Genomic DNA, 14287 nt, shown 5'->3' with positions numbered 1-14287 from the left:
TATCTCTGACTGCCAGCTATCCAACTTCTTTTCTTGCATACTCTGTCCCTTCCCCTGCGAACCACTCTTGTTACGTTTACAAAGATGCCTTCCATACCACAAGACAAGAAATGCCATGGATGCCCTTGCACAGATGACCGTGGTGAGAGGGCCCTTGCCATCTAAGTGCTGTCATCGCATTCATCTTAGCCCAGACTTCGCTTGAAACACCATGGGTGATGCGTATCGGACCGAGAACTGATATGTCTTGCGCATTAGGCCGTGGGATAGGCATGAAACGAACCAAACTGGTGGTGCCGAGGGTTCGACCATTCTGAAAGCTAGTAATAAGATTACTTCACGGGTAACTTCCCAAAGGAAGACTCCGGCAAGCAGTGACTATACAGAGGCGTACATGTTCTGATCCATGGACATTTCCCGCGAGAGATTGAAAGGTTTATGTAGTATCATCTATGCCCTCTTTCTGTCATTCGTGGTTCATCACATCATCATGGTTACCCATCAACTTCCAAAAGCGCTTATCGAGTCCCCGTTGCTGTCTTCTCCAAGATCGTCTTCATCATCTCGTTTCCAAGCTTAACTGCGTCAGGGAAACGAGGCGCGAAGTACTGCTGAATTCGCTCAAAGCGATCACGGTAGGATTCGAAATCGCCAAATGAAACGCAATCAGACCAGGCCTATTGATTGTACGCAATATGTCAGCTATCCTGGGCTTTTGAAGACAGCATGGAAAGCCTCCTGGCCCACGACATCACTGCCCTTAGAACATCAGGCGAGATTTAGTACTCACCCTGGCAGCGAATGTGAACTCTAGATCGTCTGAGCGAAAGGTTTTGTCGTCAATTGCGGTATCCAATGCCTCATCGAGGAGCTTAGGGTTGCGGAATAGATATTCAGTGACCCCAACCACAACCGGAAGAGCTTCACAGAGCAATTAGCAACTCAACATGGAACGATGTAAGCAATGCAGCTGCGGTATTAGCGTCACTCACAGGTGTTGAGCAGATCATATGGTCATAAGGGACGATGCCCAATTTCGACCAACAGTCGACAATTGCAAGAAGACTCAGGTGGTTGTTCGGCGGGTGATACTCCCGAGGCCGGTTCGAGAGGGAGAAGCGATCCAGGACTTCATCTTTGAGGAGCAATTCCTGACCTTCAGTACCGTCCTTGAAGACAGCCGCGCCGGCCGCCTTGACTCGACGTTTCAGCTCCTCTCGCTGTCCACCGATCATCAGTTTGTACAGCTCCGTTACGGATTGGGCATAGGTGCGGATCTGTTCTTTTGCAGCAGGGTTGAGGATGGCCAGGCCAGCATAGACATGCCATTTGTTAGAGTAGATGCGCAATGTGATGTTGATCTTGACGTTTTCAATTCCGCCAACCCAGCGCGACATTTCCCAGGGGAACTGATTGTTTGCTTGCCAAGCCGTTCCCATGCTTAAAAAGGCTGCATGTGTAACCGCTTGGGTATCTGCAGTGATCCGGTCATGCATCTCGCCTGAGAGGTAAACATATTTGGAACCGAACGATGAGAATACTTCTTCGACGAACCGCAAACTCTCGTCCGAGGCACGATGCTGAATCAAGACCTGAAGCAAACCATGTTATTATGCAGGAAAGACTCGCAGTAAGACATGCGTGTCGTACCAGAGGTTGTCCTTTCGGGTTGACCTGGGGTCCATGGAGCGAATGGCAAGATAGGATTTCTACATCTGGAGGAAGATGCTTCTCAAATGCAGCTAATTCAGGCGCCTTGCAGGATGTCTGGCCGCCGACGATCGCACCGACCTTGGTTGCTTTCCACAAGTCAGAAAAATCGATACTAAGAGTGGTAGTATCCTTTGCTCGAACAAGGACATACATGGCCCATACTGTGCAACTACCCTGTCGATGACAGCAGCCTCTACACTGTATATAATATAATCGCTAATTCTTGAAACCAGGTGTCCATTCGGGAGTATAGTGACACCTTGCTATATATACGATGAGTATGGACAGCATTAGCTGTGAGCAAACGACGTACTTGAGAAGCAAACTCCTCCTTTAGACGTTCATAATTCTGAGGCAGATCACATGCATTTACCCTTATAAACAGATAGTGGTTAGTGAATTTCAGCCGCTTGGACAGACTTAGTACCAGTACGATTGAACCTGAGAAACTTGAGAGTTAGCACTCAGTTTGAGGACGGCAATATCAGAGCTTTGAGAACCAAGGAATCCTTAATGAAGATTTCAGACAAAAGAAATAAAGGTAGCTGAGATTTTACATCATTGACAACCTGACAGTCAACCACATACCAGAATGGCGTAGCGGTGCAACCGTCAGGTCATGCTCGAGCCAAATGCACTCAAGTCATCATGTAAAAGGAAAAGAAAGAAGAGAGAAAAGAGAGGATGTCTTACCTATTACAAGCAAATGATGGTGGTCATTAGGGAAAAGTGATGATTTACCTCCACCCTGCGAGACTGAGCCGCTGGGCATACATCTTGCCCATGTCTCCCAAACCAATGATGCCAATTTTGGCATTTTCCTTGGTGAGGACCATATTGATTCTTATTTAGCTGCACCAGGCTAACTAATGAGCGAAAGTACAGCCAAGACAGTAGACAGAAAAGAACACGGATATCTCTAGAACCATCAGGCTATGCTGACTATTCAAATAAAAGAGTGATTCGAGAAAAATCCGCACTGTTGATGTCTGATTGTCCAGAAGATGAGAATCCGACAGTGCGGTGGAAAATTTGACTCTTAGCTTAAAAGCTCCTGGCTGACCGCCCACCGGCCCGACTGCTGCCGTCTCACCCATTCTTTCTGCCTTTCTGCCTCAGGCTGTAACTCGCTTGACCGCCGCGAATTAACTTCTGGCCAATCAGCGCGGTGCAGCATTCGTAGGGCACACACAATCTCCACTTTTGTATATCCAACTCCATCAGCGGATCTTGATTTTCTCTTCTTCTCTTGCTCCATATTCCATCCCACGACCAGCACACCCAAAATGCCTCCCAAGAAGACCACCACTGCCGCCAAGGAGAACGTCTCTCTCGGTCCTCTGGCCGGAGATGGTATGTTTGAGTAATGCCGAATTTTGCGCATACTTGACTCTAACAGTCGTGTACAGGCAAGCTCGTTTTTGGCGTTGCTCGTATCTTCGCCTCTTTCAACGATACCTTCGTCCACGTTACCGATCTGAGGTTCGTTTTTGACCTTCGCAACTTTTGGCCTCGTGCGATTGATGCCCTCGAAGAGCGATGCGCAATGGGGTCTCCTCTCAGACAAGGAACTAACATGGTTCTCAAATAATAGTGGTCGCGAAACCATCTGCCGTGTCACCGGTGGTATGAAGGTCAAGGCTGACCGTGACGAGTCTTCTCCCTATGCTGCCATGTTGGCTGCTCAGGACGTCGCTGCCCGCTGCAAGGAGCTCGGCATCAACGCTCTCCACATCAAGATCCGTGCCACTGGTGGTATGTAGCGAAACATTAGGTGACGGTGTGGGTTGGGACAAAAGAGCTAATTATATCACAGGTAACGGTACCAAGACCCCGGTCCCGGTGCCCAGTCCGCTCTCCGTGCCCTTGCTCGTTCTGGCATGAGAATTGGCAGAATCGAGGACGTGACCCCCACTCCTTCCGACTCTACTCGTCGCAAGGGTGGTCGCCGTGGTCGTCGTCTGTAGACGTGTGCGGGTGTGTCTTTGTCCATGTCGTGCAATTCGTTTGCACGGCTGGGCTGGAGGCTACCGCCAGGGCCTTGTGCCCGCGGATGTGGATGGAATAAACGCGAAGAACGGCCCTTATCGCCTGGTCTTCAATTTTTCTCATGTCCAAAAGTTTTTGTCTTCAGTTCGGGGTCTCATAGTCTGTTAGCCAGTATAGCAGCTATCTCTGCCAAAATAACCAGAATTGGAGCATACTCAGACTTTCGTGATGTAGCGGGGTCATTGTAGAAGGTTGATGTAGATCGCCATATAAATCCTAGCAGTCTACCGTATCATACAGATGTCGGTTTAACGTAAAAATGGAATTAAAGATGGATCTGCAAGTCAGTTCAAAGCCGATCTGAAGGCTGAATGGTGAAGCGGCACTTGTTGAGGTGACTGCTAGTGTGCGCGGAAGTTCAAATTCGATAAGAACTTTGGAGCTTTAGCCACTCAATCTTTTTCACCAACCCATGAAGCACAATCATTCTCCTTTAGAGTATTCCAGTCATCAGATCCTACTAACTCTGCCACCGCCCGCCTCTTTTGACGTTGTCGCGGACAAGTCCACCTGAAGGACGGCTGATGCTATGTACTGACGTCAAGGCTCAGATCTGTATCCGGGATCAATTACACAACGGCAGATCCTTGAAAGGCTTGAACAGAGCAGTCGAATTTGCTGCCTCTCCAAGTGCTCGCTGAAGTTGAACTTACAAGAATAGCACTGCATCCACGTCCACAGCCATGCCTCTTCCTCTCTCCCCTCCCCCACCATCCTCGTCCCCACCTTCCGCCAAAGACTCTCGTCGGCATTGACCTTGTCACCTTCACATCGACACCAAATTTTCATGGCATACGAGACCTACCGAATGGTTGGCACTTTTTATACACTGGAACAACAGAAAGCCTTTCTCTAAGATCCGGGGGTTGGTTCTACGTTGGCGATATCAGCGTCTTTGACGAGAGCCACAATGGGGCCATAGTACCGGCGTCATCCAGAAGTTTGGGGTCGGATATTTTTGTGTGGAAATGGAATTGGGAGACAGAAACACTGGAGCCTCTGCGAGCAAGCAGCGACGCAGACAGGCAGGAGGCGATGCGACATAAAGCGAATTTAGGCGCTGTCTGGCAGCGTGGTGGGCTGTTCCGGTACCGCAGTCGTGTCTCGTCATCGCGGACATCGGAGTCCCAGTCGCAGGAGCAAAAGGAGCAACAGAGTCCAGTTCAGGAAGACATTGACGAAGATGACGAGGACCAGGGCCGAAAATATTGGGCGGACTTGACGAACAATATTTCCCCAAGGCTTCTGTCGCGGATTGTTGGCGACCCTGAACTGGACGTCGATGGTCGGCCTCGGTGGATGGTGACATCCGGTAGCTCTGCAGAAAGGGATAGTGATAAGATTCCAGGGCTTCCCGATCCCAACTCAGAGGATCTGGCTAAGGTTACCGGCGAGCAGGAAACTGCATTCTCGTTTCTTCCTGTTGACCTCAAGCGCACATGGAGAGAAGGAGCTATTGGACGGGAGAGGACCGAAGCGGCACAAGATCGTTCATGGGCACTGGGAGACCTGATTCAACGACACTCCAGTGGTGGAGACAGTGGAGAAAAGACGGGGGAGGCACAGATCCTGGGTGAACTTCAATTCAGTTTCTTGATGGTTATGACGTTGATGAACTACTCATGTCTGCAGCAATGGAGAAGATTGCTGGAACTAGTCTTGACCTGCCAAAATGCAGTCAAGGATCGTGAGCCTTTCATGGTGAGCGTGCTCCGATTGCTTCTGCTACAGCTCGAACGGTGTGATGATGTCGAAGGTGGACTGTTCGATATTGACGGAGCCGATGGCGGGGAATTTCTGCGCAAACTCCTGATGAAGTTCAGGCGAACCCTGTATGAAGTCGTCGACAACCCTGGTCCTACGCTGAAGGCCGAATTCGACAAGCTGGCTACGTGGGTCAAAGACGAATACGACTGGGAATTGGACCGCGAAGCCTTTGTTCGCCGGGGCATGGTCCAGCTGGAGGACGGTGAAGAAGTTGAGCTAGAAATGGAAGATGATGGAGACGACGAGACAGGGGAGTATGCTCCCCTCGTTGTCGATCCCGGCGAAGGGAACACAACGCAGGATCTGGACATGGATAATGTGGGTACGCCATAGGCGAGTATCCTCTGCTTAATGACACTCTAGTATGTAATTCAGTCGACTCTTTACACGCCATCGCGATTCATTATTGAGTCTGTGCTCCATTCACCTGTGCATCTCAAGTAAGCGACTTCATGATGATTGGAAAGACTCTATACCACCAGCAGTTATGTGACGAGGGAACAAATTGATCGGACACCTTCTGGGCGAGGTACCATGCTCACACCTCACTCAGGGCGAATTAAATCAAGTCATTTTAACAATCGTCAAGGATCAATCCTCCATGCTAACAACAAAAAAATTTGAATGGGTATTTACAATTCCAAGAGCTAAAGCTCGGTACATATGTATAGAAAACTGGCGTGCTCAGCATGGAAACACCGTTCTAACAATCATCCCGCATGCAACACTTTTGTCACTTTGAGTCTATGTCTATTGGCAAAAAAAGGGATGCATCCACCTTAATTTTCGACCTCTCCTTCAATCACATAAGACCATTCATGGTTCTCCTTGCCATACATGATGGCGTCCAACCAAGATCTGATCTGGGCAGCGTATCCTGCACGCTCAATGCCCGCATCAACCATGTCCATGTCGAGATCACCGTTCCTGACGAGCTTCACAGGAGTGATAAAGTACTATTTTGTATTAGCGAAAGGATGCGTGACAGTTGTCGAGCGAAGAGTGACTTACAGCAGTGCCGGAGACGAATGCCTCAACAATGCGCCCTTCCTTCCAGGCCTGCTCAACATCTCCGATGGTAAGCGCCTTCTCCACAACATCAACAGGTGCAAGGCTTCCGACAGGCTTGGCCAATCTTGACCGCGCCAGCTCCAGCACGCTGCGACGGGTGACACCGGCGAGGATAAGCTGGTTCTCAAGGGGTGCGGTGACGAGCTCGAGTCTGCCGGTATCCTTGTTCTCCCAGACAATGAAGAAATTGCTGGCGCCGGCCTCGGTCACTTGGCGGTCCTCTCCGAACAGCCAGAGGACCTGGTCAAAGCCCAAGGCTTGAGCTTGACCGTGAGCTGACAGGGAAGGGCCATAGTTAGCTCCGAGCTTCGCGTAACCGAAGCCACCAGGCCAGGCACGGATGGTTTCAGGGCGGGAGGCGAGAAGCTTCAGGCCGGGCTTGGTGCCAGGCTCGACGGGCTTCTTGGACGGGTCAGGCCAAGGCACGGCAATAATGAAGAGAAGGGCTTCTTTGGGTGTTTGCACGCCCAGATGAGGGCCGCTGCCGATCAAAGTGGGACGAAGGTAAAGGAATCGACCGGGTTGGTCCTTGGGGAGCCAGCCTATTAGGGAAAGAAAAAGTCTTGTTAATCCATGTCAAGAATTCCTTTGGAGCAGGGGTGCATACGGGGTCCATCGATCTGCATCAACTTGGCGATAAGCACCTTGAGCTCCTCAAACCGAAAGGTGGGCAAAGAAGTTCTCTGGGCACTCATGACAAGTCTCTCGCCATTGCAGTCTGGCCGGAACAGACGCAATTTGCCGTCGTATCCTCGGTACACCTTCATGCCCTCGAAGCATTCCGTAGCATAGTGCAGGCAGCCGGCGGTCGGGGGAATGCTGAGATTCTCGTATGGTTTGATTTCAGGGGTCTCCCATCCATTGTTGACGGTCCATCTGACGGTGACCATGTGGTCTGTACAGTGCGAGTGACTGAGTTCCTCCGGGGAACCGGGTTCAGGAACCAGACGCAGGTTGGTGGACCGAGTTACCTTGACGGTCGAGGCATCAAGCTCTCGTACTGTCTGCGCGATTGAACCCATGACTGGCTTGGTGTGATGATAGCTGAGACGGTTCGAAAATTGGATTATCGCAGAACCCGGTTATGACGAAAGGTGCAAAGGTCGAGCGAGTGATGAAAGGGGTTCGAGGTCTATTGACTTTCAGTCGGGACTTGTGAGTCACTATCAGATCCGGCGGTGGTGCCGAACTATAACAACCGCAGGAACCAAGTTGAATCCGCCTGCGATAACGGAGCCTGAGGGATACAAACAAACGATGCCAGTCTACAGAGGAGGACAACCCGCTTAGATTGAGTCCAGATGATTGTTACTATATAAATGATTGACTATCTACTCCATGTTTTCTCCGATTGACAAAAAACCGGGAGGGGCGAAAGCAAAAGTTTTCTTGCCGAGCGGAGCCATTCTCTGGGACTTCGCCATCGATATCCGCAGCACAGAGTAGAATCTATTGCGATGATCTAGCCGTTATGTTCTCTTGATGGATCTCTCAATGTGGTTACAGGATGCTTCTGAGAACATCTATCTTTATCAACATCCCTATCTAGCAGCTTTGTTCATGACAACAACATAAATTGCTTCATCGCTTTCCCTGTTGATGACTTGCAGCAGCAATAGGACTAAACCGCGCTAGCCTACTTCCGGTATCGCGCGACTGCGTAAATGGGCAATATTCAGGCCGTTTGTAGTAGGCGGAGAGATCTATGGCACTTACCGCCTTCTCTTTTACGAAACCTGGCAAGGGATGCCGATTCTAGCCGGGCGGCTATCAAGGGAGACGTTTGATTCCTGCAAGATTTCAGTGAAGATTGAAGTACCGACAGTCAGATACCCTTCAAGCATTCACTAAGTGCCAAGATCTGAGATACGACTAAATGATTGGGTTAACAAGGTAGAGCTATGTATTTCTTAGTCTTCTATCAAGTCCAAGACGCACAGTGACGACTAAACGCACCAGACACTGATCTGAGCACCTGCGGAAGAACAACAGACGCTGTTGAATAACCTTCATTGGTCAAGACTTCTCTCCCAGGAATATGGAACTGGATCCAATAGTTCAGTTAGTACTAAGCTTACTGAGGACATCTTCATTGTTGAACCAAGTATCTTCCCAGCCGAAGTCCGGACCTTTCCCTTATCAGTTGAAGCCATAGATACCAAACCCCATGATTCGTCACAGCGGGCCCTTCACCGTCAGACTGGAACAAGGTGCTTGGTAGAACCAGTCCATTGGTACAGACCTTGATCTGGCAGTGATATAATGTGTACAAACGACGCAGCTTGGGCCTCAATGACCACGATCGTGGGTAATGTACCTAGGCGTATAGCACTTATCACTTCCTCAGCACTGGGCCTCGAATCCATGGTGGTAGGTACCGAACCTCACCTCAACCATTTCGAACATGATGTCCAGAGATCATCCATACATCCACCACAGTCTTAGATTTAGATGCTTTGGCATCTGTCACACTACAAACTCGACAAGGAACCTACCTGTGCATCACCAAATTGAAGTCCACTAGGATGATGGGTATCTGAGGTCGAGCTGTTAGTGGCTGGCTACTACTAACCGGATACCCTAAATGCTGAAAAGCAATTCCCATCATCGTTGCGTAGTCAGGTAAGTACCTTGTACTGATGAATATGAAGCCAAGTGATTAGATAACTCTCCAAGCCGTCAAAGGGATTGATGTGCATAAACACCTGCCTATTCTATGGGTACATCTGCCCTGACTCGTGATCCATGAGGCAAACATCATCTCAGCGTGATGTAAAGTTCCATATTACGGAGTAGGTATCAATATCCGCCGCGGATGTGATCTGGCAGTCCTCAACCATCAAAGACCTAAGATTCAGGTGTTCTGTACGACTGCACAGGAAAGATAGGTCGAGGCTGGGGTCCCCTATTTTCCCGTTTTGGTCGTCCTTCAGATAGTCGGATTGGAGGCTCGTGGGGAATATTAGTATTCGGATACAGAAGTTAATAGGCCAGAGGCTGTAGGACAAATTAAATAGTAGTGAGAATACCAAGGCCATGGTTGTCTCTTAATACTTCTTTCAATCAAGAGGCATTGCTATGATAGGCGGATGCAAGGAAAGCTACATATCGCCACGGCTGTGACGTTCCTGTGCAACGACCAGTCAGGTTGACGATGAGTGCAACGGACAACTTCCGTTGAATGGTTGCCATAGGACATTATTTTATATTTTTGAGTCAGCCATACTCGCTGGTTAACTAGTGGTTGAGGTACTCAGCTGAGTCGCATTTTGGTGGTCGGCTCTACCCTTGGATTATGGATAGGTACGTACCTAAGCTACGGGTCGGTTGTGATATCCGCAACTCTGTTGCCACGCAGGTCCACGCTTCACGGCTCCACATTATGAGTAGCCAAATGAAAAAGGACCAAGACGAGCAAGAAGGGCGGGTCTGGCTTGGTTGTCATATTGACATCAAATGCGGACACCTCTACTTGGATGCTAGGTTAATGTATACTCTGTACTCGTTGGCTACCCCCTTTGCACGAGCTAGGTAGACTGGCGGGTCTGATGTAAGTCCAGGTAGACAGACTTGACACTGGATAGATAGACATACAGACAGACAGAAGGCCCAAGCAATGAGAACGAAGAACAACTTGGATGGAACTCGAACCCCACACTATCCATGGCGTTTCGGATCCGGTGGTCTCTTCCGCCGTATTATCTCATCCCTTTCCATGTTTCTCCACTGCCAGATGACTAGTAGATGAATTTGCATCAATACCTTTATTTTATGCACCTGTGAGTCCTGGACGTTCGGTCTGTTAGTGCGAGTGGGTTCATCAAGGTCGAATTTCTTGCTTGTGCGTCTTGATGGACATAGTGCGATACCAAAGAAGTAAAACCCGCGTCAATACAATTTGCTGGGTAAAGCCCGTTGTAAGGTCGGTAGTTGACCAATTCGGAACATTCGAGGAAGGGTTGTGCGGTATCGTTTGGGTTCCGAAATTAATCAAGGGGATGGGCACATTTTGTATACCTCAACACACTGAGATGGCGCTTGGTTGTATAGACAGTTGTAATCGAGCCAGGCTGGATGGCATGGCCGTTAAAGTCGTCAGGCGCGTGCCTACTCGGTTAGAATGAGAGGAAGAAGGATGTGATGGAACTGATGGATGGCGGAGAGCGCGGTGGACCAGAAGTTTGAATATATACACAGAGGAAAGTTAGATGCTAAGCCAGCAATCAGCTGATGTGGACTGATTGCTCACTCGTGGTGGTGTATGAAGGTTACCAGGTATGGTGTAGCCTGGTCCCTCTAAAAGGGGGTCTTTTTCACTGTTGGACCAGAAACATTGAGCTTCAGGTCTCTGTCCATGGACAGCCCGATCCCTGCCCACAGGAGACTGTCCACAACGGTCTCAATTCGCCTGTGGTTGTCTCGTACCTTACTTTACCTCAGCATGCAAAAAGGAGGCTCCATCACTGTTAGTAGTACCTTTGGTCCACATATGATTTAGTAGGTAGTAGGCTCGGACCACAGCCAAATAAGACTGGCTGGTTTGAGTGCGTCTTAACTTCTTCCGGCCAATCCAGGCCTGTTACCAGCAAGCTGTGTTGACTATCGGTACCAACGCCATGTCTATGCCTCGCTACCTTTCTGGATTTCCCTCATCCTTCAAATATTGCCACAAAGAGTTCCTATCGGCCGTAGACGGCAGTTCAGTCACCTTTTCTTCAACAAGCTTCCCCAGCATCTGCAACGAGGCTCCCTACTGCCATACCGACGCCCACAACCCCGAGTAAGTCCGTCCGTCAGTCCTTCCTGTCGCTACTGCGCTTCGAGAGGATTGGTCAATTGAAGCGAGACACGATAACAAGTGGGGTCTGGAGCAAACTGTGATCGTCACGTATGGAGTTCCCTCTCTGGTCCAAGTGAAAGCTGCATGAGTCTGGATAGGTTATCACTGCCGCCAAGCCCTTATTGTTTGTCAGTATCAACATCCCATTCCTCTTTTACTAAGGAGCCTCGTCCCGCAATTACCAGTTCTTCTGGAGTGAATCAAAGAAGAGAAAAATGGAATAATGTTGCGCCCTGAGACCGTCTGTGTTCGCGTCGTGCGGTGAGACAGTTTCCTTTCTGCCGAGAGTGAAGGTGTGGCCCGAGATGGCATCCGATGATCAGGACAAGCATCTTCCAACCCTCGCCCCGGGCCCACGAGGTCCCATTACGCTGAAAACTACCACCGTATCACGGCCAAAGAAGATTTCCACAGCGTGCTTACCATGTAAGCAGGCGAAAAGAAAGGTAGGACTAGAGGTTTTCTCTGTCAACTATAATCGCAGAACAAACGGGACAGGTCAATTAGGCAAGGTCTTTCCGCGTCGTTTCCACCTCCTTTGGCTTCAACCAACCCTAATACGCCAGCTCATAGCTAATGGTCATTGACTTTCTTTTGAAATTGCAGTGCAGCGGCCGACCACCACCCTGTAAATCCTGCAAGACCGCGGATGCCGAATGCGTCTTCGATGAGTCCCTAGACCTGAGGCGAAAGGTCGCGGCTAAACGAAACCTCGAGGAGTTGTCCTATTACCGAAGCCTGTTATACGCTCTCCTTGAGTCACTTCGCAATTCAGACGAGACCGAATTAATCAAACTCCTGGATCACATACGCGGTTCTCCATCGCTCAACAGCATTGCGGCCATCGTGGCAGGGCCGACCATAGACCCAAGCGATGTCAGTTCCGAGGACCTCAAAGGTGGTTCTGAGGAGTCCAGCTCGCAAGCCGGCTCGCAGGAACCCGTATACCCTGATATACACTCTCGAATAACCATGGAGAAGCTTTGCGATATTCCTCTAGTCCAGGTCCCTGCTAAGCCTTGGACAGCCGTCACCGATGATAGTCAACTTGTTTCGCATCTGGTATCTTTATACTTTACCTGGGACAACCCACTAGTGCAGATCGTGGATCAGAAGGTCTTTCTGGAGCATATGAAAGCAGGGAAGACGAACTCGGAGTTCTGTACGCCGTTACTGGTGAACAGTGTTCTGGCCATGGCAAGTGTACGATGTCTCCCCGACTCTGTTGAAGGCTGCGTCCAGTTTTTGACTTTGGCAGCTGTACTCTGATTTCCCTGATGTCTTTGCTGTTCCCTCAGAAGTGGCTTCGCGCGGCCGGCATTTTTTGATGGAAGCAGAGAGACTTTGGAGAGCCGAAGAAGGCCAGACTTCTCTGGCGAATATCCAGGCGGTAGTCCTGATGAGTTATGTGTATGTCGCCTGCATGGAGCGTTGTCGGGCTGTAACGTCTCCAACTTCACTACTCGTGGTTCAAGACGCTAATGTTTCTGAATCAGTTTGAAATCTCAAGGGAAGGGTCAACTCGGCTGGCTCATGCTTAAGCAAGGTGTGCAACTTGCCCAAGACTTCGGACTCTTCCAGGCATCAAGAGCAGTACCTCATAGGACGTGGTCCGTCCAATCTCAGCGTGTTGCAGCAATCACTGCATGGGGAATTTATATCATGAACTCGTATGGCCGAAAGTATCCAGTGGCGCATGCATGGCTGATCTTTTGTGACAGGCAGGTATCTATGGAACTACAAAGGGCGCCGGCCTTGAAACATCCCGACTCCAACCTGTTCAGCGAGGAAGAAGCTACCGAAAAAACCATGTGGAGTCCATACCCTCTTACGAACAGGCTCGACTATGTCAGAAAACCGGCCCGTCTTCGTTATGCCATGCGGAGGTTGGCCGACCTAACGCTGATTACGGTGGACATCCAGGAGCTGTTGTTTGAAAAGGTGTTCGAGATAACCGTCGAGCAACTCTGGGCAGCGGCGAGGGTGTTCTTTTCGCGCTTAGAAACGTGGCTCGTAGATCTGAAGGGCGCTATGGAAGATGAAGATCAGTTTATGCCACACATGTCGTTCCTGCGGTAAGCCTGTGGTCTGTGTCAGTACGAAATAATCAAGTGCTCACCCATAATTGCAGGATCAAGTGTCACCAAACAATCATGTCGATGTTCAGCTTTCTTTTGGAGCACATGATGCCCGAACAACCACAACACTCACCAGAGATCCAAGAAGCGACTAAAATTCGACTTCGGGCTGCGAAAGAAATCGGTTGTTGTTTGCGTCAGCAGCGCCAGACTTACGGTCTCGAACAAATTCCACGATACCTGCTCGACGCTATCAATAGCAGTTGTCTTGTTTTGGCCACCGATTTGTGCGATGAGGAATCGCAAGAATTGTTTGCTGAGACGTGTCGGTACCTGGTCGCGTTGAAGAGGAGGCTGACGAAGGTGGAGGAGATGATCGTGAGAATTGAGTCTCTAGTGGGCGCTGATACCTTTGCAAGGGCCGCGGGTTACTTGCATTAGGCTCTGGGTAACCCATCTCCATTATGCTTTGATGACCTCCAGGTAAGCCAATGTACGAAACAGATGGAATACTGATGAAGCAAATGAATAGGGCTCAGTCGAAGTCTTGTGAAAGGGGCCAACGAGGCGGGAGACGAAGGGTGGGGACGGAAGACGAAATCTATCTGATGGTAAAGCGTTCAGTAACGAGCGTCAGGAAGCAGTCAGTTTTGACAAAAGATTCCTGTTATCAGACAGGACGTGTATGCTGAAGAGCATGCATCATATCGAAGATGTACAAAAACGAAGCATGGCCGATTCCTGTGTCATTTGGCAGTCATGATAGAAC

General features: G+C 49.7%; 5 protein-coding genes across 5 annotated transcripts; 3 read left to right on the top strand and 2 right to left on the bottom strand.

The window, feature by feature from the left end:
* Positions 1-366: 366 nt before the first annotated feature.
* P174DRAFT_437286 (prephenate dehydrogenase (NADP(+))) lies at positions 367-2585 on the bottom strand. Its single transcript, XM_024826255.1, has 7 exons — positions 2455-2585; positions 2027-2087; positions 1865-1976; positions 1651-1799; positions 989-1592; positions 791-921; positions 367-677 (listed from the first exon to the last, which is right to left on the bottom strand). The coding sequence occupies exons 1-7, from the start codon at positions 2547-2549 to the stop codon at positions 519-521; spliced, it is 1311 nt and encodes a 436-aa protein (XP_024687450.1). The 5' UTR covers positions 2550-2585; the 3' UTR covers positions 367-518.
* A 395-nt stretch (positions 2586-2980) lies between these two features.
* Positions 2981-3893, top strand: P174DRAFT_437283 (40S ribosomal protein uS11). The gene is made up of 4 exons (XM_024826254.1): positions 2981-3066; positions 3123-3195; positions 3308-3468; positions 3544-3893. Exons 1-4 carry the CDS (start codon positions 3000-3002, stop codon positions 3678-3680), a joined length of 438 nt encoding a protein of 145 aa, XP_024687449.1. The 5' UTR covers positions 2981-2999; the 3' UTR covers positions 3681-3893.
* Positions 3894-4021: 128 nt separating this feature from the next.
* On the top strand, positions 4022-6156 carry P174DRAFT_509013 (AAR2 splicing factor family protein; the record flags this gene model as incomplete). The annotated part of the gene is made up of 2 exons (XM_024831510.1): positions 4022-4045; positions 4444-6156. 2 exons carry the CDS (start codon positions 4022-4024, stop codon positions 5860-5862), a joined length of 1443 nt encoding a protein of 480 aa, XP_024687448.1. The 3' UTR covers positions 5863-6156.
* P174DRAFT_437280 (branched-chain amino acid aminotransferase, cytosolic) lies at positions 6156-7903 on the bottom strand. Its single transcript, XM_024826253.1, has 3 exons — positions 7208-7903; positions 6541-7142; positions 6156-6485 (listed from the first exon to the last, which is right to left on the bottom strand). Exons 1-3 carry the CDS (start codon positions 7620-7622, stop codon positions 6309-6311), a joined length of 1194 nt encoding a protein of 397 aa, XP_024687447.1. The 5' UTR covers positions 7623-7903; the 3' UTR covers positions 6156-6308.
* A 3842-nt stretch (positions 7904-11745) lies between these two features.
* P174DRAFT_362800 (putative C6 transcription factor) lies at positions 11746-13959 on the top strand (the record flags this gene model as incomplete). The annotated part of the gene is made up of 5 exons (XM_024821879.1): positions 11746-11898; positions 12047-12643; positions 12699-12850; positions 12937-13515; positions 13572-13959. 5 exons carry the CDS (start codon positions 11746-11748, stop codon positions 13957-13959), a joined length of 1869 nt encoding a protein of 622 aa, XP_024687446.1.
* Positions 13960-14287: the final 328 nt, after the last annotated feature.

Source organism: Aspergillus novofumigatus (genome assembly GCF_002847465.1).
Source record: "Aspergillus novofumigatus IBT 16806 chromosome Unknown P174scaffold_1, whole genome shotgun sequence".
NCBI classification, from domain to species: Eukaryota; Fungi; Ascomycota; class Eurotiomycetes; order Eurotiales; family Aspergillaceae; genus Aspergillus; species Aspergillus novofumigatus.
Note: the sequence above shows the minus strand (reverse complement) of the source record. Positions and strands in the feature narration are given on the sequence as shown.

Excerpts from the sequence above, each read along its gene's own strand:
- P174DRAFT_437280 (XM_024826253.1), bottom strand. The coding sequence starts at position 7,622 with ATGGGTTCAATCGCGCAGACAGTACGAGAGCTTGATGCCTCGACCGTC. Across the intron at positions 7,143-7,207 it reads GATGCAGATCGATGGACCCC|GCTGGCTCCCCAAGGACCAA; the intron begins GTATGCACCCCT and ends TTTCCCTAATAG. Across the intron at positions 6,486-6,540 it reads CATTCGTCTCCGGCACTGCT|TACTTTATCACTCCTGTGAA; the intron begins GTAAGTCACTCT and ends AATACAAAATAG.
- P174DRAFT_437286 (XM_024826255.1), bottom strand. The coding sequence starts at position 2,549 with ATGGTCCTCACCAAGGAAAATGCCAAAATTGGCATCATTGGTTTGGGA. Across the intron at positions 1,977-2,026 it reads AGGAGGAGTTTGCTTCTCAA|CAAGGTGTCACTATACTCCC; the intron begins GTACGTCGTTTG and ends TCGTATATATAG. Across the intron at positions 678-790 it reads AGTTCACATTCGCTGCCAGG|GCCTGGTCTGATTGCGTTTC; the intron begins GTGAGTACTAAA and ends TACAATCAATAG.
- P174DRAFT_437283 (XM_024826254.1), top strand. The coding sequence starts at position 3,000 with ATGCCTCCCAAGAAGACCACCACTGCCGCCAAGGAGAACGTCTCTCTC. Across the intron at positions 3,196-3,307 it reads GTCCACGTTACCGATCTGAG|TGGTCGCGAAACCATCTGCC; the intron begins GTTCGTTTTTGA and ends CTCAAATAATAG. Across the intron at positions 3,469-3,543 it reads CAAGATCCGTGCCACTGGTG|ACCCCGGTCCCGGTGCCCAG; the intron begins GTATGTAGCGAA and ends AACGGTACCAAG.